Source organism: Corvus hawaiiensis, chromosome 2 (genome assembly GCF_020740725.1).
Source record: "Corvus hawaiiensis isolate bCorHaw1 chromosome 2, bCorHaw1.pri.cur, whole genome shotgun sequence".
NCBI lineage: Eukaryota > Metazoa > Chordata > Aves > Passeriformes > Corvidae > Corvus > Corvus hawaiiensis.
The window spans coordinates 46,166,188-46,191,061 of record NC_063214.1 but is presented as its reverse complement, the minus strand read 5'-3'; the positions used below and the strand labels follow the sequence as shown (position 1 = coordinate 46,191,061).

The window sequence follows — 24,874 nt, the reverse complement described above, 5'->3', positions numbered from 1 at the left end:
GGAGAGATATCTCAGTAAATTTTGAAAGCTGTGGCTTTGGGTAAAATATGTACTTGTTGGCCCGTCTGTTTTGACCTGTTTTTCTCTGCATCTGAGTTCCTGTTGTTTGTCAGCCAAGTACTGGGAAATGATGCTTCAGTTAAGCCATCTCTTTATCAAATAAGCTATTTAGATATGCTGCAGCCACATCTGGCATTTAAAACTTAACCCTGCAGTCTGAAATCTTCCCTGCTTAATATTCCCACAGCTTCTGTTTGTCCTTCATGTAATATGTATTTGACATTGGCTCATTTAAAATATTTGTTTCTTGTTGAGCCCTTCTGCCTTTGCAGGCCTGCTTTCTCAGCTCTTTTCCCCTCAGTTTCCTTTCTGAAACATTTCCCCTGTGCACCCTTTAACTACTGTGTAAAGGCAGCATTTACTGTGCATGTTTTTTTGGCTCTGTGTGCAGTGACTGTGTGGCTATCTATGTTGGCTTGGTAATGTCAAGCCAAACAGAGCAGAACCAGACCTGATCCTGTAGGTGTTAGTTTCTTTGTCCTTTCTCTAAATAGGGCAGCATTTGCCCTTGAAGACATTGCAGATTTTCCTTGACACTATACTTCACTTTCTGTGAGGTGCTAAGTCCCACTTTCCATGTCTAAGCAGAGAGTCCTAAATGTTTCTTGAAAACTGTGGTCAGCTGCCAGAATTTCTTTGCTATACATCTTCATTTTAAAAATTTTAATTGAAAGTTTATTCAGTATTTATATAAGACAATATACTTACATACGTTAATTTTACAGTCAGAATCCACAACGTTGTTATATGAATTTCTGTTTTCTTTTTGGTTTCATTATTTGGTTAAACTGGCACTCTCTCTGAGTGGTACCACACAGCTTCCTTGGGCTTTTATTCCTGGCAACACGATTCACTTAGCATGTTAGATCTTTGTTTTCTGATTTTATATGCCTAACACTGTCTACAGCCTTAATGTTTGCTCATTGTAAAGACCTGAGACTGAAAAATGATGGCAAATCTGGACTGTCCTGCAATTATTCAAGACTGATACTCACCGGTTTTGTTTAGGTTGTGATACAATGCTTTTAGGAACCTAATTTTAAACTCCCATTTTCTAAGAATATCACTTTACATTTCTGTAATGGTAGTTTAAGTTGCAGAAATCTGTATTCATTTTACAGAAAATACCAGTACATTCTCAGTGCCATGACTATCCCCTCTTGAGAACTAATACATCTTGTATCCAAATACATGTTCTTGACCTTATTATCAGTGCTATAATGACTAAAGAATACTTCAATAAACAGGGTCATGAGTTTCAGACTATTCTGAAGTTTTCCAGGCTTTATGTTTCATAAGTTAAAAAATGTAGTCCCCAAGTTTTCCTGTACAATCTATGGCCACTATTTCTGCCAACTTTCTGTCCAGTTATAACCTTTTAAGTTCAGTACAAATACATGGCCATTTTGAGAAGTTTTGAAATTCTAAACTTCAGCTTAGGCATTTGCAAAAGGCAGGAAGTGCAATTAAGATATGTAAAATGATAGTGATACTCTTACATGTATTGCACATAAAATATTTTTTTTAAATGGAATGGGGCAGTTCAGAGGATTATCAGTGCAGTAGGTGTTGCTTCTTCCTGATAGTTTAAAGTCAACAGGTTTTGAATGTGTAACAGATGAAAATGGGTAATAGAAAAAAATTTCCATTGCCCAGAAGCTCGCTCTCTCCGTGGTGCCACCCAGCCTGTTAGAGCTGCCTGCAGCACACTGCTCTGTTTGGGTCCCACCACAGAGGGTTCCTGAACCTTCTTTCTTCTGTCTTTGAGCAGGCAATGACACTTTCTCCTCCTGGGACTCTTTGCCCATATGTGGACTTGATGGCACACTGGCATCTCACTCCAATATGAAGTTAGAGCAAAGCTGGGGCAGCTGTCTCTTTGGGGAACTCAGAACTGTTCTTGGGTTAAGGGGAAAAAAAAACAAACCTTAAAAAAAAAAAAAACGAAACACAAAAGGTTCCATGGATTTTCCCTGCAGATCTGGTGTAACACACCACCCAAGAACTTAAGACTTCCCATTACTTCAAGCACATATTTTTCTCCAGCCTTGTGGACAATTTACACTTTCTGTCTTTAGGGAGATCTGCAAATGAAGCAAACAGACACTCAGGCTCCAGAGGAGTTATTCTTTGCTTTATAAACATACAGCCCTGCACAAAGCACTAAAACATCTGTGCATGTTCTCCTGCAATACATCACCCAAGAATCCTCTAAAGGGCCTAGGACTTCTGTTTCTGTATATAACTACTTCTCTGCTTCTTCAGGAATACCATACTTGTATATAATTCCTTCTTTTTTTTTTTTTTTTTTTTTTTTTTTTTTTTTTTTTTTTTTGGTCTCTCTCCTTTAACTTTTCTCTTATCTGGAAAGCACACATTTGTTTGTAACTGCCCTGCTCCATTTCTCTCAAGTTGCATGGGAGCCTTAGAATCTATGTCCAGCTTACAGGTCCTGGGAGCACTTTCCAAGCCCTCAGTTTGTATGTGAAGCCCACATTCTATGGCTACGCAGGAACCATGGTTAAGGGCATTCCCTCTTGTAGCACACAGCTCTCCCTGATGCTATGTCCTTTGTTTTATTCTGTCAAGTTTTTCCACCTTCTAAATTTAAGAACCTCTGAGGGACTGGAGAAAACTAATTTCACTTTCCCTCTGCTTTGGCTCTTGTCATTTTCAAGCAGTCTGGTGTTGTGCTAGATCTGGAGGATACATAGCACAGCTGTGACAACATATGGCTGGACTTTTATATACCAAGATGCAACATTTTCATTCATGCAAATAGCATTCATAGCTGTACCTTAATTTATTAAATTATTGAAGTGAACATGGAGGATACTTAAGTAAGTTAATAGGAACTAGACAACATACGAATTTCAGGACACAGAAATTAAAGCTTGTGTAACCTTGAGGAAGATACTGTGGTTCACTAGGGGGTTAAATACCGGGGATACCTATAGCAAATTAAGACCACTCTTCCATCTGGAGAAGGACATTAAACTGAAATGTGTGCCTTATGTCATACATGATTATTTTAATATTTTCTTATTTTGTTGAACAGTTCTGTACTTTGACATTGCATTAAGGCAGAATGCCAGCCAGGACGTTTTCTATTCATCAGACAGAATTGGTTTGATTTTTGCAATTTCGTATTTGCCTACAGAAGAGAGAAATAATTTATGCACTATGACTTTTGTATTCCGTGGCTGTTGTGTGCAAACCTGATATTGATGTCATGTAGACCGCAAGTCTTCTGGCATGACTCTCTTTCAACGAGTGAAAAAAACCCCTCTTTTAAAATACTAGGTAGTAATTCTACACAGCAAGTACTATTTGTCTTTTTTCTTCTGTAGAGGAAGTAGCACTGAGTTACAGTGTAGATGAAAGAGTTCCTCCACATATTGCATGCTGAAAATCTGTGCCTAAGACTGCTAAGTAGGTGCTATAGAAAGAGTTCAAGCACAGCTCTTCTAGCAAAATGCTCCTGAACTTGCCAGTATGTAACATCATTAAACTCACTAAAAATAAGATGGCCTCAGGCCTGGTAAGAGCAATTTTTTCTTAATTAGGCTCCTGGGAAAGGAAGTTGGTTTTATAGGAAGTCACTTCTTTTAAAAAATGAGCTTTACAAGAAGAACAGAATTCTGAACTTCATAGGTTGACATCTGTAATCCACCCCTTCTCACATGGGAGGTGTTTTCCTGAAGTCAAGAACCATAATGTCACGTTGTAAAAGTGTTGCAAAGTTACCTTGAAACTTGGGCGTAAGATTTCACTGCCTAGGAGTTGATTTTGAAAACATTAAAGACAGAACCTAAGAGAGTGAAACACTAAGTAGGAGCTGAAGGACATTCTTTGAGAACAAGTGTGTTCTCAAATCCTATCTGGAAAACTTTAAAATCCTTTCCAAAGAAGAAAGTTTTTTATAATATACCAGAGATTTGGAAACCTATAAATAGTGCTTTACTGCTGACTAATATTGTTAAGCTTCACAGTGCTGCAAAATTCAACCGTTTCAAGGCTTTTCTGACAAATCTTAGCAGTAGAAAAAACATAGAGAAAACTTCAAAATGTAAACAGAATTAATTTGTATTCACACAACAGCAAAAAACCAAACAGGTTTTGATTAATTTGAGAAAGGACAGTATTCACTCTTTGCTATGTAGACAGAAATGTGGAACTAGAACTACCTCAGGATCAAAAATCCCTAGGCCAAGCTCAGAGGAGGCTTTTTGGAACTGTACTTACACCACCTCCAGAGAAAGAGCACACACACTTAATGTCTCAGGGAAATAACCTTATCTGGTTTCTCTCCGGCATATTTATTTGTTATTTCTTTCCTTAGAATCTGTATTTTAGAGTAAATGACTTGTTCAAGTCTTTGTACCGTAAGCTGCCCAAAATACTTCACATCTGCTCTCCCTCCGCTTAGTGATGAATAACATCCCCTGACCTGCGTGCCAGAATATGCATGCCAAGGTCCAGAACTTTTTGAGCTAAACAGGATCTTGCTGTTGTGCTGACAAATGGTATCATAGCACTAGCAGTCAGCACACTCATGCAGCCCTTTTTGTGGCTTGGGGTACGTTGTGGGAGCAGGAACATGCCCACTGTGGTGCACTTTCAAAGGCACGGAGCTCCCCTAGAGTCTTCTGAGAGTTTCACAAACTAAGCCTGTGGCCCACATAAATCTGTTTTTCGGCCAATGCCCAGAAAAGCATGCTGATGACAACATAGGAAGGGTCTTCCTTATCAAATGACAGTCTGGGCATGGAAGCAGGCAATTAAGCAAAGATACACACATTTGCATCCTGCTGTACTATTTGGGAAAAAAAGAGCTTTACAGAATTCAGGATGGAATGCATCATGCCCTGAAAATTCACTTTTCTCTTCAGGTACTGTAGAAAGAGTATAGCTGAGCAGATGGAATTGAAGCTTCATTTTTGTGTGACTGACACTCGATAAATGTGAGTTCCATCATGAATGAGGATGTTGTAAGATAGTTAGTGATCTGCAGAGATATAGAGAGAATGATTTGGGTAGAAGGAAATACGGGAGATGTCAATGACATCTTGGGGTAGAATATGGATACCAAATAAATTGTTCCTGTGATGACTGCTGACTTAAAATGGAGAGAATCTCCATTTTCTTCAGTCTTCGTCCCAGTTTAAAAAGTGTCCTGTTTGCTGCTGGACTAGAAGTCATGGACAGGAATAATGAAGCCCAAATGATAAGTCTGAAGCACCACTTTGCCATATACCACAGCCTTTTCCTTATTCTCGTGCTGTACAACTTAGGGCAGAAAACAGGTGAAAGAAAGGCCCTTTGGGAGATACTAATATCTTCAAAGGTTTCCTTTACAGTGATACTTGCAAGAATTTCATATTAAGGCTGAATTTCACTGTATTCCTTTAGAGGGAAGACATTTCAGCTTTGGTGAAAGAAATGCATGGTTTTGAGGTACTGTATAGTTCAGTCTTGCATATGGAATGAAATATGGATAAACAGGATAATGAACATTTTGTGAAGGCATAGGTCTTTACTGTAGTTCCTGATAATTTCCAGTGCCATGTCCACTCACATCCTGCATTTTGGCTTCATGCTGGGATGAAACTTACAAAACCATCTCCTTTTATATTTATATGCTACCATGGAAATGCAGCCTGGGTGTGCTGGAAGTTAAGATGTGCTCCAGTAAGTCTAGGCTGAGGAGTACATACAGAACTTACTCTGACTTTGCTCCTTAAGAAACGAAATCTTCAAATCAAAATGAATACGCTAGAAGGCATTGATTTTGTTGCTGATGTCATCATAAGAATCACTTAAGGTTCATACCTCCAATAAATGCTGTTCTGAATTAATCTCAAAGACTGGAAAGGAAACTTAGCTGTGAAGTGTAGAAAGGTTTTCCACTGGTTCATCGAACAATGTAGAGATTAGCATTCCTAAAGAACTGTTTGATTTCCATGAACTTTCCATGTCCTTCTTCTAAAATTGACCTGCCTCTGTGATCTTCCAAGTTCAATCTGCCCTTCTGCCTCTTCACATTGTCCTGTTAATTCTTTCTTTTCTACAGTTCTGAGGTAGAGGTGAAACTATGCTAATTATAGCATAGAGTTAGTAATTTAGACTTACTCTTATCCTCACAGGCAACAAAGGAAAGTTTGATTTTATAGGGTGTGAATTTTTTAAATGTGAGATTTATTTTTTTCTGAGGGAGATTCTTAGCACAGGTCAGATGACTGCAGGAGTTCCCATTCAGTCCATTGATTATGAAGAGAACTGAGAATGAATAACTCATATTCAAATTGCTCTATTAGACATATTTCTGGTTAGGTGAACTGAATCTCACCTGTGTAGATTACAGCTGCTACATCTTAGTAACTTTCAGTCTGTATGGCTGAAACATTGCTTCTTCCCTGCTATTGTCATCTACTTTTCATGTGCTTTGTAGTTATTTAATCATGTTATACTTTGATGACATGTTATGGTTAATGCACAGAGTGTATTTTAACTGACCAAAAGGAATTTTCACTGCATTTAAATTTCTCTCATACAATCAGCATCAACCCAAGTTGTTTCTTTCCTACTTTCTTTGCTTTTTGTTATAGTGCCACTGGAGTAACTCCCATCACCACTGAGCATTGATATTCTGTTGACTCTCAATAGGATCCCTTACAATACTCTACTGATTAATTCAAAGCTTGACTTTCTAGAAATCATACAAATGGATGTCATGATTCTTGTCAAAACACCTCATCATTGTGCACTCCCATTGAAACAATTAGTAACATAACTAATAGCTATATTTGGGAACAGGGCATACCATATAGTTTAAGCTTGGATTACAGTAGAATCTGCCAAACCAGTGCATTATGATGGGCCATTCTTGATAGTACTGAATGTGGCTACTTGAAGAAATACAAGATGCCTCGTGAGTTACTTATGAAATGTCAGGTATATATAGCAAATTTCTTTCTAGCATTTTCATTTTGAGATTTATGCCGCAAAATAAAAAGATTATGTTCCTTATCCCCGTATTTGCTGAAGCATCTATGAAAATCTTCACTGTCTTTAAAGGTTTGATTACTTTAAAAAGCTTCTTTTTGTCTGAGTAAGACCTTGTTGTCAGTAAGTTTCACAGGTTTCCCTGTTTCCTAATCCATAAGGACGCTGATGTTGTTTTTGTCTCTTGCTCTGTCACCCTCCATTACTGTGGAGAGCCCCCCTCTATTCCCTCAAGTGCCATGAAACCATCTCTGTGCCAGTCTGGACAAGCTCAGCTCTCCCAGCCCCTTTTCCCAGGTGCTGCAGCCCCCACCACCTTACTGGCCCCTACTGATTTGGATCCAGTTTATCAATCTCAGTCTTGTACTGAGGAGCGCCAGACTGGATGTGGACATGATTGGGTGTGATAGGAGGTGATTGGCACTTCCCCTGGTCTCTGTTCATACATCCAGGTTATCACTGGCTGTCTGTGTTCCCAGGACTCATTTACTGTCCAGCATGACCCCCAGGGTCTCTCTCAAAGAGCTGCTCTTCAGGAAGTTGGCTGTATCAGTTCCAGAGAAATTCTTTCCCAGGAACAGGATTTTGCACATGTCCTTCCTGAATTTCATTAGCTTCCAATTAATCCTGCCTGTACATGTCACTCAGGATGGCAGCCCTGCCCTAGAGCAAATTGACAATTGAACTGTCCCCCCAGTTTGGTATCAACTGTAGGTTGACGCAGGTGCAAATAATGTTATTATCAGGAAAAACACCCCACAGATTTTGTTATAAAAGATAAATTTTAAAATTATAGATTTTTTTTTTTACATACTGTATTTTGAAAAGTGTTAACTACTCAGTACACATTTTATGCACCGAGAATGCTGAGTCTGTATTTGGGTGGGAGAGGGTAAACACGCATAGGCAACAGGCAAAAGGAGAGGCAGGTTAAGATGGAGAATAATGCTCTTCAGTGCAGGTAAAAAAAACGACCCACAAACAAACTAGAAAAGTTAGTTTTCTCAGAGAGAATAGTTAAGTGATGAACAGAAGAGCATTAAAACTTCAATTAGCTAAACTGTTACCCCATTCCCTGCTCATTATTTCTGTTTTCTTCGCTCTCAAGATCTTTAAGAGGAAACTGATATAATTACAACTGCTGTCTGTTATTATCTCAATTTCATAAAAAAAAAGTTTTATAGAGTATCTCCCAGCAGTAGGATAGTTTCAGTCTATTGGCAGATTACTCATATGTGATAAGAAACAATTTAGTAATGATCTTCTCTTCAGCTAAATATAGCATATACACTTTGTACACTGTCTGTAAACAGGGTGTGGAGCACAGAGAAATTATTTAATATTCCAAGTTTCCTTGCCAACTTAAAATTACAGTGATTACGAACACATACTTACTTAAGCAGAAATAAATATTTCTGGTGATTAAAATAACGGAAAGGGGGGAGACCACAAGCAGGATTTGATGCATATGGAAACTCGATTCAGTTGAAAGAAACATCTGTTATTCTATAAAAAGAAGGGTAAGAAATCAAGACATGGCTGAAGAATATCTAAGTCTGGTTATTCTATCTAAACTGTATGTGTATGATCCACTTATATAGGTTATCCGTATATGTCAATGGAAAACACACACAAAAAAAATTGAGCAGCATAATACATTTTTCATCAAACATGAACCTTTTCTTGAGGAAGAGAAGCCTTGAACAAACATTTGATATACAATTCTTACATATTTGCTTTCCAAAGTAATCCTATATTCTGGTCATCTGTGTGTAACAGGAGTATCCCATAGCTCTGCATCCTGAACTGGAAGGCAGTCTTAACTTTTTATTTCCAATTTACGTTGAAAAAACCACTGTTGAACAGGCTATAAGGGACAGTGACATAAATTATTTTAGGTTAAATGGGTACTAAATATTACAGCCCTTACAAGTGACATAATAAATACCTATGTAGCCCTGTGAGTATTTTGGAGATGAAAACAATACTACACAAGCACCCTTCAGAGGAAGGTTAAGGATCTACAAAAGACATGGTGTTAAAGGTAGGTTTTCTTCCTGAAAAAAGACAGCAGTTTTTGAATTTTCAGACCCATTTTTTGTATGTATTTCATTTTGATTGTAAACAGAGAAGCCTTATTGATATGAGTATAATTTAACCCGAAAAAACACACACACAAACTGCACATAGACTTATTTATGTCTCTTACATGAAAAAAATAGTAATGAGTACTCCATTGTAATAGTTCTAATACAAATTGTATATTAGGCTTTCACAGGAAACCTGCTGAGAGAGACGGGACTAAAACTAGAGCCAATTCTCCCTCCAGCTATTTCTTTCAATGTATTTAGTATTTCTGATTGCAGTAGGAATTCCAGATTAGAATTGCCACAGAGTGACCCCTGCAATTACATTTTTTATGTTTATTTCCAAGCTGTGCTTTGAAAAAGGTTCCAAGTAAGACTCATTAGACTATTTGAATTCCTGAATATTTTAGATGAAAAATCTTTAGCCTGCCATTTCAAGTTTCACTTACAGAATGGTATCTCTGCCCCATGTGTGTCACTCTGTAAAATGAAGTGTGACACTTCAGTTTTCCTTCTTTACTTCTAGAAGTTCACAAACATAATGACTGGTGCATATTCATGAATTCATGAGGAAGGATTGAAAGCAGGGATGTTACTTCAATGCACCACATTTTCCCTTAAAAACTGCCACTGAAACAACACCCTGACTTTATACCCGCAGAACATAATTTGGCTGAAACTTCCAGTTTCTCTGTTTAATAACATAAGACAACACAAGGTTTAGCTACTGGTAGTTGGAAGAGACCTGTTGGAGCTGCCCAGGGATCAGGTTATTAATCTCTGTTCTCTGGACACATTAGAATTGGAGAAATTACGTTCTGACTTCTGTGCTACCAAATTGATCTGCAAGTTCAATTCCATCTCAAAATTCCATCTCAAAAGGTTATGGATTAAGAATAAGTGTCAGTAAGACAATTACTATGGGGTTCACCTTCTGTAAAAATACTGTTCATATCTAAAGCATGTGTAAAGTATCTACCAAGGACTAACAGAAGCTGGGTATATAGAAAATGACTTATTGAAAGCAGAAGATATTTACTTCCTGCTGCAAGTGTTACGCATTATTACTCTTCAGTATTCAGCAGTGTTGGGATAACTGTCTAGAAAGTTTTCCTGAACTGTAGAGTACACACAACCACTTCAAATAATTATTAACTTTAATATGGGATTTGTTGAGGGCCTGACTGGAAAACATTTGGACATTTCCAGTGATTTGGGAGTTACAGAAGGCTCTAGAGGAGGGTTTTGTAAGTGTAAGTAGCTGCAATATTTCCTGGATTCTTGAGTTGCTAGTTAAGAATAAAATTCTATCATACAGTTTTTAAAGATTGGTCTAATTTTGAAATCCAAGTTCAATTTCTCTTCTATGGTGCTGTGTATTAATTCCCAATTAATGAAAACTCCAGTGAAGCTGGCTATGGTAAGTATGAATCAGTGAAAAGGGATGAGAAGTTGGTAACATTAGGCCAGGCAATCAGTGAGTTGCTAGAACTACTAACAGCAGTAAGAAATGATGATTTAATTAGAAGAAATAATACTAAATCTTATCAATGGTAAAGTGTCAGTCATATGCAAAAACAGCTTTAATATTCCGAACAGAATATATTTAATTTTTTAAAAGAAGTGGGATAAGGCATTCCAGTCTTACAAGATTGAAAGGAAAATATCTTTTCCTGCATATGTATCTAGGAAGGATATAAAAATCAAATGTACTACTACTAATGCATCTTAATAGTCACATTACAAAGTCAAAACCTCAGAATCTAGTTTATCACATGGCAGAGATTTCCTCTGGAGTTTTATTGCTATATATCATCATCTTGAAGAAAATCAAATAGATCTGAGTGCAGCCATTTTTAGACACTTTGAGTAGTGCCTGCCTTTTCTTTTAATCCTATTGACACTTACTTGAATATTTATGGAGTAGGTTGTTCTCTGGCGTGCACAGTTTCAGGATCTACCCAGAGGACACTTTGGAGCAAGCTATAAGCAGTGCTTTGTGTTTCTAGTCCAATTGCTACTCTTCAGCTGAGACAAGAGAAATTCCCTTCTTCCCTGTGTGCATCTGACTCACTCAGGAGCCCTGGAGTTCTGAAGTGCAATGTATCACTCTTACTGCAGTCTCTGTTTTAATGTCCTCACCTACCCTTGTGAAGTTCAGCGAGGCCAAGTGAATGTTCTGCATCTAGGTCAGGGCAATCCCCAGTATTAATATGGGCTGGGGGATTGAGACCATCCCTCCAAAGAAGGATTTGGGAATATTGGTAGATGAAAAATTAGACATGAGCCACCATTGTGCACTTGCAGCCTAAAGAGCCAACCATACTCCAGGATGCATCAAAAAAAAATGTGGCCAGCAAGTCAAGGCAGGTGGTTCTCTCTGCTCTGCTCTGGTGAGACCCCACCTGCAGTGCTGCTTCCAGCTCTGGGGTCCTAAGCAAAAAAAGGGCATGGATGGACCTGTTGGAGTGAGTCCAGAGGAGGCCATGAAAATGGCCAGAGGGCTGGAGCACCTCTCCTGGGAAGGTGGGCTGAGGGAGTTGGGTTGTTCAGCCTAGAAAAGAGAAGATCGTGTTGCGACCTTTGGTGTATAAATGGGGCTTATAAGGAAGATGGAGAGAGACATTTTACCAAGGCCTATAGTTACAGGACAACAGTCATTGGTTATGAACCAAAAGTGACTGTATTTGATATAAGGAAGAATTCTTCACAATGAAGGTGTTGAGACACTGGCACAGGTTGCCCAGAGAAGCTGTGGATGCTCCATCCCTGGAAGTGTTCAAGCCCAGGCTGGATGGGGCTTTGTGCAGCCTGGTCTAGTGGAAGATGTCTCTGTCCATGGCAGGGGAGCTGAAACTAGATAATCTTGAGGTGTCCCAACCAAAACCATTCCATGATTTTATGACTCCATACAAGTGGACCAAATGAAAATGCCATGAACAATCTGAATTACAGGAACTCCTGGAACTTCTGGAAGATTTGTCAAATCTGATTTTGGAGAAAGAGGGAACCAAGGTTAAAGTTGGGTGGAGATACTCATAATGAAAATTTCAGCTTAAATGCTTAGCTGGAGAAAATCTTAGAAGTGAAAACAGGGTCCCAGAATGGTAAACCATTAGACAGCCTTGTCAGTACTCATCACATCCAGTTTAAACTACCAGGTCAGGCTAAGCAGTCCTAGTCCTTCCCCTGGTTCTCCAGTATTGCTGTCAGATGAACTCCATAGCGACAAGCACTTTAAAGAGTAATGGTGTTATTATTTTTATTTTTATATAAAGATTAACATGAGGCAGCTTCAGTTCCATTTTTCTGGTAGTGCAGTATATTCAGTGTGTGAATTTAGCTGTTAAACTACAGCTATGGAAATTTCCAAGGGGGAAGAAGCTAACAAAAGAAGTAGTTTTGTCTAAACACTGCTGGAACAGTATATGATCCCAGATCTATGCAACCAACTTTAGTGGAAAAGTCATTCTGAAATTAGGTCATTCAACAAGGAGCAGAATTTGTATTTAATTTTTGTATTTGGCATCACAGACGCAACTCTTTCTGTAGTAACCCCTTTGAATCTATTCCTACTGATGTTTATTCATGATTTTCAAGAATGACAATGGATTTCTGCTAATTCTTCCTTCCAATTTAGAGAATTTTTTACCATCTATTTCTTCCAAACTGTCTTTTTAACTTCTGATACTTCTTCTCACTGTGCTTATTTTTTTGCCCAGTTTCTACAATTTTCACTAGCCATTGCAATATACTTGCTCATCCATTTACCTTTGGAAAAACAACCTCCTAAACTGCAGGGCATTGGTAGTGTCTGCTTCTTGTGGACAGACACCCTGAGATATGGCTTGGGTAAAACAGGCAGGCAGACAGCAATATGGATTGCTCCTACATGTTTTGTTCTACATCCAAGTGCTATTAGGAGCTTTCAAAGGCGTCGAAGGAGCTCTAATGGCTGTCTCAGCTCATGAGAAACCCTCAGCTTCTTATCTGTATTTATGTCCTCCTGCACAATCGGCCAGAAAGGTTAAGGTGTCAAACTTCACAGTGGGCTTGCAGCAGATTAAGTTTGGTCTTGGGAAGTATTAGCTCTTCTGTTCTCGGTTCATGGTCTGGGTACATTTACATGTAATGCTTACTTTTTCAGGTACTATTTGTATTGAGATACTATTTCCAATTTATCAAGACTGGAAATTAATCTGAGAAGGTCCAGGTCTACTACTTAGTAGATTCTCTGCAGAGAGAAGAATCAGCTATATTTATTCTCTGAATAACTCCTTTCTCAGTGCTTGCTTTCTTCTCACCCTAGTCTTTGCTGAAGCATTTTCTGGCATTCTTGTACTGTTGTGTGCAGGGTGAAAGCCAGATTAGTTATGTCACAAAACCTAAACTAATGCTTGAGGTCTGTTTGGGCCCGTGTTAATGGATTTTGTGCGAGAATGTTACGATGTGTGAGCAAACAGACTGCAAAACACAATGCTGTAAATAAAGCTGCAGACCTTGAGGTCTGCAGTGTTTCTCATGCTGCCTTTATCCAGAGCCAGAGGGCTTCTGCAATTCATTTTGCTCCCAGTTCCTCCTGGGGGGCAGGTCTTTTTAAAGAAAATCAGGATAAGAGAGCAGTAAGGCCTGCCTGAAGAGACCAGGGGGATCAGTCTGCTGAACTTCATGCCTGCAGGTAGGGAATGCAGAGTAAGATAGCCTGCATAGTAGAGAGAGACGCCAATTCTTATTTGAAAATAAGGGAGAAAGGTGCAGTCAGAAGTCTGTAGCAGTAGCATCTATTTGTAAATTATACCAGGAAAAGCTACCTACTAATGAGGAGTTAGATAGTCTTCACTGTTTTTTATGGTGATGTTTTGCTTTTTCTAATTCTCTTCCTGATAAAATTTTCTAGCATATCAAATACTAATTATGAATTACAGTTCTGCAGCACTATTCTTACCCAACAGCAAACTCAGCCAGGATAGTATGAAATGAAGCTGCAAGCAATTTCTTATTTAGGAAAATGCAATTTTCTGTGTTACTGCTGTGGGAAAATGTTGTCATATCTCAGCTGATGCCATACACTGTTCTAGATGATCTTCTTTGGTTATAATGGTGATAAACCACTGTGCTGTTTCATGTCGGGTTTTGACTGCACCTGTTTGCAGACTCAGGTAATTATGCTCTTTTGTCTAATTGCTTATTTATGGATGTTTTGCTCACATGTTTTAAGCAACAGTATTTGATTGCAGCCCTAATGGCGGGGTTCTGCTCTCATTATCATACTGTGACACTCGGTTTGTCTGATTGCTGCAGGTGGAAACAATAGGTGATGCGTACTGTGTTGCAGCAGGGCTCCATAAGAAAAGCCTTAGTCATGCCAAAGCCATTGCCCTGATGGCACTGAAGATGATGGAGCTTTCAGAAGAGGTTCTCACTCCAGATGGAAGCCCTATTAAGGTAACCCCCTTTGCTCTTCATTACCAGCTAGTCAGTGATACACAGACCTGATTCATTTCATTGTGTTCTGTCTGTAGAAATCTGTTTATTACTAGAGAATTTACAGCTGCATCAGTATGTCTGCAGCTCTGATGGGCCACATGCCTCTTTTCCAAGTTGGTGTAAACCTGCATAAAAGAAGGATCTGTAGACTGCCTGCTCTTCCTCATTGTTAATATGCTTCCTTCCCATGCTATGCCATTTCCTTCCCCTGGTTTGGTACAGGAGGTAGCAGGAGGGGGAAAACCAGATGTCCTTTTGTAACATTATCAAGTTCCTCTGCTGTTCTGCTTCTTTAGATCCTATACCAACATATTCAAAAGAATATCGTTCTGAAAAAAGTGTTGGACTATGGATCTTGAAGAAAACTCTTTTAAAGCTTCATGTGAACATTCACTGAACACAAAATAAGCATTAAAAGACAAAGGTTGCCTGAAGATACCATAAGGCATAGCATTTTCAGTTTTGATGTATGACTATTTCAAACAGATGTTAATTTAGTGCTACTAAAATATACATTTTTGATTGATTTTATTTATTTTTCCAATAACTATAGCTGATTAATATGTGCTAACTACACTGGTACATGCTGGGAGAGCTGTCTTCCAGAGCCTCTTCATATTTTCACTTTCTTTTGAGTCACTGCTGCAATTGTAGGGAAATTTTGAAGGTGTATGTTTTACTCTGAGACTCACTTTTTGTGACTGTTTTCATTACCACACATTACTTTTCAGAAAAGTCCTCATATTTTCACTGTCTGAATAAGAAAACCTGTAAAATAAAGACTATAAAGGCATTTCAGAGGAAAAATGTGTAGAATAAAATGCTGGGAATAACCAAATATTTTCAAAAAATGCTAATAAACTTCCTTTAGAATTCAGAAGAAAAAAGTCAGTTCATCATACTTAAACTGAAAGTAGAGGTACTGAGAAGCTCATCATAATTTCTTAATTGTCCTGTCTTCAGCTTTAGGTGTAATAGATTTCAGGGCAGGAGGGATGGTGATATTGTAGAATGTTGTTACCTTTGTACGTAACCTAAAATTGTGCTTAGAAATAAGGCTCATCTTTCATAGAGGCATATTCTGATTTGTTTTAAAATCTCACATGGATATATTTACCCTGTAAACTATTGCAGTAAGGACTTTGGGAGAAGTCTACTTTAGTTTGTCCTAGTTTAGGTGTCTACTCTAGGATGAGATGAATCATGCCCTAAAAACGTGTGCTTTTTCAGTTGTCTGTAAGGAAAATCTATGGACCTAACCTAAACGTGGATGTCTTTGCTATGAGCTTCTACACTCTGTCACATGAGTCCTGCTACAAATGGCAAGGAATGCATAGTTTTTCCTAGTGGCTATGTCAATGATCATCACAGTTAGAAGCGTACTTACTATTTCTAAATTCAGTTGGCATGACTTTTGCCTTCCAGCCAATGTTAAATTGGCTAGAGTGACCCCTATTTTTGTTAGTTGGCAGTTTTTCCCTAAAAAAAAACATGAAGGGGCCCATTGTGCCACAGATTCCCATTAGCAAAAGTTCCATTTGCATAAAAATGTCTTAAAGCAGCATCAGGGGAAGTTCAGGTTGGATATAAGGAAAATGTGGTCAAGCGCTCGAATGAGCTTCACAGGAAAGTGGTCATGGCCCCAAGCCTGTATGTGTTTAAGCTCTTGGAAAATGCTCTTAAATAAATGCTTAACTTTTAAGTTGTCCTGTGTGCAGTCAGGACGTGGACTTACTTGGCATTCAAGAAACCCCTAAGTATCTGTAAAAATTACTACGGACTCAGCTCAGAACCTTGGCGTGACAGACTTTGCAATTAAGCCTTGTCAATAAAATCTATAAATATTAATTAACATTAAGAACAAAGTACACAATGTAGTCTATAGGGTATTTATATGTAGCCTGACTTTTAAACAGCAAATTCAATTGTACTGTATTGTGGGTGCTTTGAACGGTCCTGTTGATACACCTGGCAAAACAAATGCAGGGTTTTGACTGTATTTTGACCTTAATTTTTATCTGTGATTCATGTTAACAAGTATAAGTCACATTTTCTGAGTCCTTGACAAGTGTGTAGGATAAAAAATCCTAATGCAGATTTTGTTCTATTATGCTGAAAAACCTTCATCAGTATTTGGGTATTTGAAAAGAATCTGAAATCAAAGGGCACCTTTCCTCATGCCCAACATTTAATAACTTTGACATCTTTCATGATTTGCTGTGACTGAATTGTGACTTTATTCTTCAGAGCAGTGTAAAAGCCATTTTGAAAAAGTCAGAGAAGGCAATTTTTCAAAACATAGTTCCTACAAATAGGAGGTCCCTGCCTTCTGATCTCAGGAGTAAACAACACTGTTCTGTTACATTACTGATGGTTACTCAGTTTGATATGTCTAACTTTATGATCATGGTTTATAGAATATATGTATTTTATATAAATACTTTGATGGATATATTTTGTTGTCATCTCAAGGCTGAATTCACCAGAATATAAGGATTTACTTTTTGTAGTTCTTGAAATGTGATAGCAGTGGATATCTTATCAAGTGACACAAAGTCTCAAAAAGTTAGGATGAAAAAGTAAATCAATAAATTTAAAAAATACCATATCACATAAACAGGAATTTAGGATAAGATTTTCACCTATAAAGTGCATTAGCAGATGAGCAAATGAGGCTTGCTGTCTGCGTACTCAGTTATCGTATGAAGGTTTTCATTGTAGAGATCACAAAAATAACTTGTTTGTACAACCATGTGCACTTTATGAAAAATCTGCCCCTTAGAGCAATGCTCGTGGGGGCAGTAAGCAGTGATGGACCTCAGGATGGTGGCCAGGTGTATGAAGCAGGTCTGGTTTATATCCAGATGACGCTCCCTGCTCTTAGAGCTCATAGCAGGCTGATGAGAGCACCATGGTGTGCAGCTGACATATACTCAGGCATTTGGTACTTCCAGCAGAGCCAGAGGCAGCACAAATGCATGAGCAGGATGGAGACTCTGTGCCTGCACTCCTTATACCTGGGTGAAAAGCCTGTGACTCAAAGGGTAATGAGAAACTGTTGTTTTGCAGAGAGAGAGCGAACTGTATTATGGCAAAACCCACAAATCCTATCACCAGTGTTGGAACACAGCCTGCCCTCCTAGAAAGAAATATTTGTAACAGAAAATGGGCTGATCATCCCCCTGTGTGTGATGGAGAAGGCTTCAAGTCCCTGTGTGATTTTTTTAAACTCAGTTCTACTAGAGGCAAAATCCCATTACTTTAGAATGAGCCAAGGCCTTAGTACAAAAGAGGGACTTTTGCTGCAGACACTGTGTGTAGAATTTGATATACATTTTTATCCTTTCAGCATAGAATTTTAGTCTGGAAGCACTCCTTTGATTTACATTTTGTACAACTAATTATATATAGTGCTTTATGACTTTAGTCTGAAAATATTGACTTAAAATTGCCTCCTACATTTAAGTGAGTGTTACTTGAGTTTAGGATGTGCTTCATATTTTACTACTTTTTTTCAGATAAAGTGGAATTACATTAATTTTAATAGCTAGAGATAATACTGTAAGAAGAATTCTCCAGGCCATCGACCTTCAGTGAAAGGTTGCAATGCAGATACAGGATTCCTGTAGAATGTTAATGCTGGGATAACTTTTTATCATGCTTCAAATCTTACCTAATTAATCAATGTGCAGTGTATATCCCAAAGAAAGACAAAGACCTCCTTTTCAGTTTTTTTTTCAAAAGGGCTGCTGTGGCAGAACATACCTAGTTTCTACTAATGAGATTTCCCAAGAGAAAATTATCTGCTTATTTTTGTGGTGTATGAAGGTGTGTGTAATAGGGTCATGAAGAGATAAGAGCTGGGAACTCACAGAGGAAAAGTAAATGATTTACATGAAGCTGCTGAATTAACTACAATTATCTAGATTAGTTGTGTGCAGGTGTTCTTGTCTAAAACATAAAGGTTAAGCCCTACCACAGCAATTCGAAACACGTTGTAAAATGTTTTGCTACAACAGAAAAATGTCATGTATCTTTCAAATTATTTATGTTACCATAACATGAGAATTAGACCTGTAAATACTGTAATCACAAACTGAAGCAAATACTTACCCTCACCTTTCTTTTTGCTCACTTTCTAATGCCTGGTATGTGAAGTACTCTAAATAGAGTAGTGCAGAAAATTTCTAGCTGATACTGGCTTCATTTATTCTCAGGTGAGGTAGATGGGACCTTGTGTTTGCACAGCACATAATCTGGTACTTGGCTCAGTTGTTTCTTTGTTATCAAGATGGAGTACTTGACACACTTGAAGCTTCTAACTTTCAGATGTCCATTGCCAAAGCTATTTTATTATTGGATTTGTAAGCTGCACTCAAACAGTGTAGGCATTAACATCATCTAATTTCAAACACTGACAATGTGAACAGGTACAGCTAAACTTGCTACTGTAGCTCCCTCTTAAATGAAGAGAATAAATTTAGTCTGTATTCATCTGATATTCTTTCAGTGTCTATAATGAAATATATGAATTAATATTTGTCAGGTAAGTTCTACCTCAGCAGTGAACAGGTTAATGACCTCTCAAGATGGATGATCCCACTGGAAGGAGCTGAACTGAAGCACAGTTTCACGGCTTTGTTCAGTCACAGCTTTTCCATTTGAATTTTAGATGTGATCCAGATTTTCTATACTTCAACTTTCCATATACAGGTGACAAATAATGCTTATGGGTGGGACCATTAGCATGTCTAAGATCTGTGACCTTACAGCCATGCAGCTGCATTAGTTTTGGTTTATGTTGTCTATTTAAATACCTGTGATGGAATGACTGGAACAATGAAAGCCTGAGTTTGATAAACCTCTAATCTCTGCTTGCCAAGTGGTAAATTTTAATTAGCATGAACTCTGACTCATGAGTAAGGGCACAGAAGAGTCAAAAGGGCTCTGTGGATTGTAATGGCTTATGGCCACAGTGAGTGACACACTTTTCTAAATAACTTGGAAATGGGCAATGAATTTCAGAGTGCGCAGTATCTTCTGCTGGTTCATTAAGTATTCCCCTTTGTATTTCAGTGATATGCCACTTGGGCCCAGGACACAAGTAGGAAGCGCCAACATGTGTTTGTATAAATGGGATTTTTGTTTTCTAAGTGAAGGGGCCGTTCCCAAAAATGAGGGAGAGTAGCAAGTGTTATCTGTGTAATCCTTTTCAGTGTTTCTTGCCTTGCTTATTATTCAGGTTGTGGTGTGCTTGTTTTATAGCAATTTAATGGTCCTCACCAAATGTGCATCTTTACGTAAGCAGCAAAAGGTTGTCTGGTTTGTTTCAAGTTGTGAAGGGCTGACTGCTGATGCAGGCGTTCTCATCAGCCCTATGTGAAAAGCTGCTGCGTTACTGCAATGCTCCTTGCTCCATCTGTGGTCTCCTAGCAACTTTGCCTTGTACCTAATGTCTACATCAGACTCTAGAAGGTATAGAATACCCCACTGCAGCCTGCAGAACTTGAAATTAGAAATATCCTTGTGTTAAAGGTAAAAATCAGAAACAGTTCCACAAAAGAAACCTGTGCATTAAGAGACTTTCAAGAGCTTGTAGTTTCACAGGTTTACCAGCATTAGAGCATCTCAGCAGCTTTGGGGAGCATTCAGAGCTGCATGTCAGGGAAGCTTGGTACTTTTTCTTGACAGCATGCTTGGGAGATGGTGAGGCAAAGTCATCCCAGGTGACAATTCCCTGGATTTGGGATAGTTCACAATTGCACTTCTTCAGCTTAGCCCAGTGCCTTTGGAAATGCAAAATGAGAGGAGCTGATTGAAGCACATATCCCCAGGCATGTGGGAAATTGCAAGTTTCCTTAAACTACTCTAAGGGAAAACTCATTTTCCTCAGCCCTCTAGTCATTTTCACTCAATTTCTTCCTTTTGTGTGATTTTAATAATCACCTTTAAAAACCCAAAACCACACCCATTATTTGCAACTTCTTTTCTTTTGAAGGAATTTTGTCATGTACAGTCATATGTTACACCCACTGTAGGACAGTGTTACTGCATGTGTTGCAGCAACAAGGCAAAGTGGGGTTTACAGGACTAGTGGGTGCACAGCAGCAGCTTTGTGTGAGAATCTGGTCTGAAAAATTAGACTGGCACTTAATCTGCTGAAGAGGGAAGTTTCCCAAAGGGTTGGTCATTCTTTCAGATGGCACACAGTTCTTAGTAAAGTCTGCAGAGGATGACAAAGGTAGATTTTCAAAGCTACTAGGACTTGACTCTGCACAACATAAGGATCCGCCTGTCCAGGCAGAGGCATGATATTGGGATTGGTAACCCAGTGTAAGCCCAATTTGAATAAATTAGAAAGCTATGATTTTTTTTTTTCTGACTGCTGGGAGAAAGAGACCTAAAAGACAAGCAGGGAGTTAATTAATAATGTGAAGATCAGCTGAGAAGAGGTTTTGTCATTAGACCCAGCCATTCTACTCTCATGCCATGTGTTCTCTGATGTTCCTCTGTGGCAAATAGGAAACACAAGTGCCATTCCATCTATACTTGTCCCTGTGGCAGAGATAAAGCATACTTGTAGAAACCAGGGCAGTTATCCAGGGCAGCTTGTGAACTTTCCCACTGTTTATTAGTTCACAGTGATTACTACATGTTCACAGCTCTTTGTGACTCACAGTATGTAGATTTAGCTGCATATGGAAACGCCTCTGTAATTCAGTCGTATTTCCTGGTCCTCAAGGGAGACTAAACCTTGCTATGATGGCTGCACCTAACTTGTAGCTTTGTCCTGGTGTCTCACAGTGAGCAGATACTTTCATTTCCTTCTCTAGGTGCTATAAGCACATGCGCAGGGAAAACCAGCAAGGATTTCAAGGTTTAGGTCCCTGCAGGGGCCACAGGATATGCAGCTGGGTTGTGGGGTTAGCTTTAAGGTCATGGTGTGACATCTCTCACGGTTCAGCAGTCATTCCAGACACAAACGCCTCCAACTAATACTCCAGATGTCTGGCTCATAGTAGAACTGGTTGGGAATTTTCCATAGAAAACACTTTTTGGCTGAGAACGCTTTATGATAAAAAAAAAAAAAATCATCAGGCATATCCACCAGATTTTGTTAAATTACTGATCAAAACTGGCTTCAGAGTACTAAATACCAGTAGTTACTGGGAAAATGACCTGGGGGAAAAAAACCCCAGAACTTTAAAGAGAGTAAAGCATTGAACTTGTGTTCTTTATGAAGAAAAAGACCACTGCATTCTCATTTATCTAGGATGGAAGATATCCTATGATACTGTTTTGCCCCTGGGCTTGGGTTGGGACATTTTTTGCAGCTGCCAGAACTTCACATTCTGGCTTTGACTGTTACAGTCAGTGCAGGACTCCCATGCTGAAGCCGAAATTTTCTGTTGTTGTTATTGTACATTGACTCTTTGTGCAGACAAAAAATAAGCAATAATAACAGTAGAAACACAACCCACCAGGTGAATAAATAATTAAATCTGTGGTGTATACAGCATTTCAGAAGGTTGATATTGCTGCATCTTTATGAAGGGAAGAAGGGACAAAAATCTAAAGTTAGAATTGCAGCATGTACAATGATGTTATATATTTATATATAATAGAGACATAAAACCATATAATTTGAAATAATTAATGAATGTTTAAAGAATTGAGCTAGGGAATCCAGGGTAGCTGAGTAGCAAAATTTTATTTCTCCTAAGTCCCAAATGTACGTTCTCTTCTTCCATCAGTATGTCTTCCTGTCATACAAAATTTAAAAAGTCAGGTTTCCACCATACTACAAGAGTATTTTTTCTTATCTCCTGAGATGGAGAAGAGGTGAAAAATATTACACAAAAATTGATAAAAGTAGTGATATGAGAATACACAAACCTACAAGGACTCACAGAAGATAAGCAGTAATACACTCAGAAACAAGCACAGGCTATGCATAAAAATAATGCTTGATTGGCTTTTACGCAGTAAGCATGACCAGAAAATGCTAGGCTTGAATTGCTACCTCACTGGGTTAATAGGCACAGGTGATCCCAGAGGCCTCAGAGGGAGATGCAGAGATGAAAATGCCATGCCCTTTGAAGCTGTAGAGGAGGTTGCTATCTCAGTGTCTGTGTTTCCTGCTGCTGAGATGCTTTCAGGTGGCTGCTACGTGTGCTGCATTGCTACAGTATCTGCCTTTCCCTTCAGTGGCTGAGCTGTCAGCACCTGCTTTGTGGTCTGCCTGCTTGAAAATAAGGAAGCTAGTGATATTTATTTACTATTGTAATCTCAGTTATGTACATTGTCTTTTCTAAACTGGACAATGTTGTTGTTTCAGAACTACCATTAAATCACTGATACCCAGTTTCTGTCTCTCTTCCAAGGGTCCAAACAGTTTAGTCACCTAATCCAAATGGTTTACTTTATCTGGAGTCACAGTGTACCATAAATTGTAGGTTTTGGCAGTGAGTAGGGCAAATCTACCTCGTCCTTTGGTTTGGCCCTCCACTAGAAGAAAGAGATGGTATTATATCTGCAGTGTGCTAAAGTAACACATATATATATATCCCGGATAATGCAGCTTGGGCGGCCATGGGTTAGGTGACAGTGCTAACATAGCTCCTTCTTCTTTCATCCAGATGCAGTCTGGAGAAAAAGATTCAAGAAAGGGCCTTGTCCCTTCTACTGCTTCTTCCCTCTCCCTTGTCTGCTACTGCATGAGTAGTTTTGGATAAGGTGTAACTGGAAATACAAAAAGCAAAAAAAATAGATCTGAGCTGCCTGCACTATTTTATACTGTATGACTTCCTTTACATATTTGAAGGGCATAGTTCTCCTCTCCACGACCTATTAGTTCTCGTCCCTTTAATATAAATTTTCTGGGAGGCTTATGCTCACTGGAGGAAAGATGCAAAGCTTTTTCATGATGCAGTGAAGAGCACCTCAGTTGTCCTTGTCTTTCCTGACCCTGGATTGCAAGCAGAGCCTTGCACTGAGTCCCAGAGGAGCTGCTCGTGGCTTGTCTCATGGAGATCAGTGTCTTTCTCAGCCCCACTGGGTAATCCTGTAGAAATGTTAACCTTTATGCAGATCTGGCTCAATACTCTGGCATCCACAGTTACAGCATTTTCAGAAGCAGCTGCCAGCATCTGCTCTGTTCTGCAAGTTTAAGAAGAAAGTGCATTTGGCCGTTTGCTACTTGGCTTCCCCCGTTCTCTCTGACATGCACAGCTCAGAGAAGAAAGTCTGCAGTTTTAAGCACCAGTTAAAAAACTCTATGGCACAACTGTTATTATTCTGAGCTAAACAGTGAGTCATTACACTGTGCTATATTTGAGGGAACAGTTCAGATGGGGGGTGGATGCTGGAGGATTATCCTTGGCCTTCTGTTTGAAGCTGACAAGTTCAGCAACATTGTTCAACAGTTTCAGAATAGTTTAGTTCCCTAAGGAAGAATGCGTTTCCTGTCATAAATAAATCCATAAACTAAATGTTTCATGGTATTTCAGCTTCCTTTCATATGAAACATAGAGTATTTTGGAAAAAATGCCAATACTTCAGAGAGGAATTTGCGACAGCCTTTTCTGTTCAAATACCTCTTTTAAGTCTGAACTAGTGTAAAAGTAATTCAATGCAAATAATCCTCTTCAAAGACTTTATATTGAATAATCTGAACTTTTCTTTTCGCAAAACAATTTCCATATTTATATTGGATTGTGGTTTTGCTTTAGTATTTTGAAAAGAGAAGAGAGGAGAGGCAAAAACATTAGTTTTGAATGGAGGAGGGAAAACAAGGAGGGAAAACAAGGGAAAATAATCTGAGGTTGCTTAGTCCTACCATGTGACCTATTTGATTACATCAATAAAAAGAAAGGGGAAAGTGGTATAAATAAAAGTGGATTAGAATGTACAGGCATTTCTCCACCTGGCAGAACTTGGAAGGATTGAAGTGATCATTTTCCTGAAGAAAGACCTGATTTTTATCTACTTTGGAACTTTGTTCCAGGAAAAAGAATCAACCCTGAGAAGGAAGATGGGAAGAGATGTATTTCTGAGATCCCATTTTTCCCTCCTGCAAAATCTCCATACCATAAAGCAAAAGGCCCTGGAAATTTCTTGCTGAGATATAGTTTTCCTAGATGAGTAAGATGATTCTTGGCATTTAGCTTAATATTCTAATACTGGCCAAGCCTTTCACCATTATTTTAATATCTAAAATGACAAAAACTGATTAG

At 38.7% G+C, this 24,874-nt stretch overlaps 1 protein-coding gene across 4 annotated transcripts in view; it reads left to right on the top strand.

Moving 5' to 3' along the window:
• Window positions 1-24,874, top strand: part of GUCY1A2 (guanylate cyclase 1 soluble subunit alpha 2) — a 144,771-nt gene that overhangs the window by 81,430 nt on the left and 38,467 nt on the right. For 3 of the 4 annotated variants that reach the window (XM_048294697.1, XM_048294699.1, XM_048294700.1), the window contains exon 6: window positions 14,454-14,597. The exons of the other annotated variant lie outside the window; for it this stretch is intronic. In XM_048294697.1, coding sequence (XP_048150654.1) covers window positions 14,454-14,597 — 144 coding nt within the window. The remainder of the gene's footprint in view (window positions 1-14,453; window positions 14,598-24,874) is intronic. 4 annotated transcript variants of the gene reach the window in all.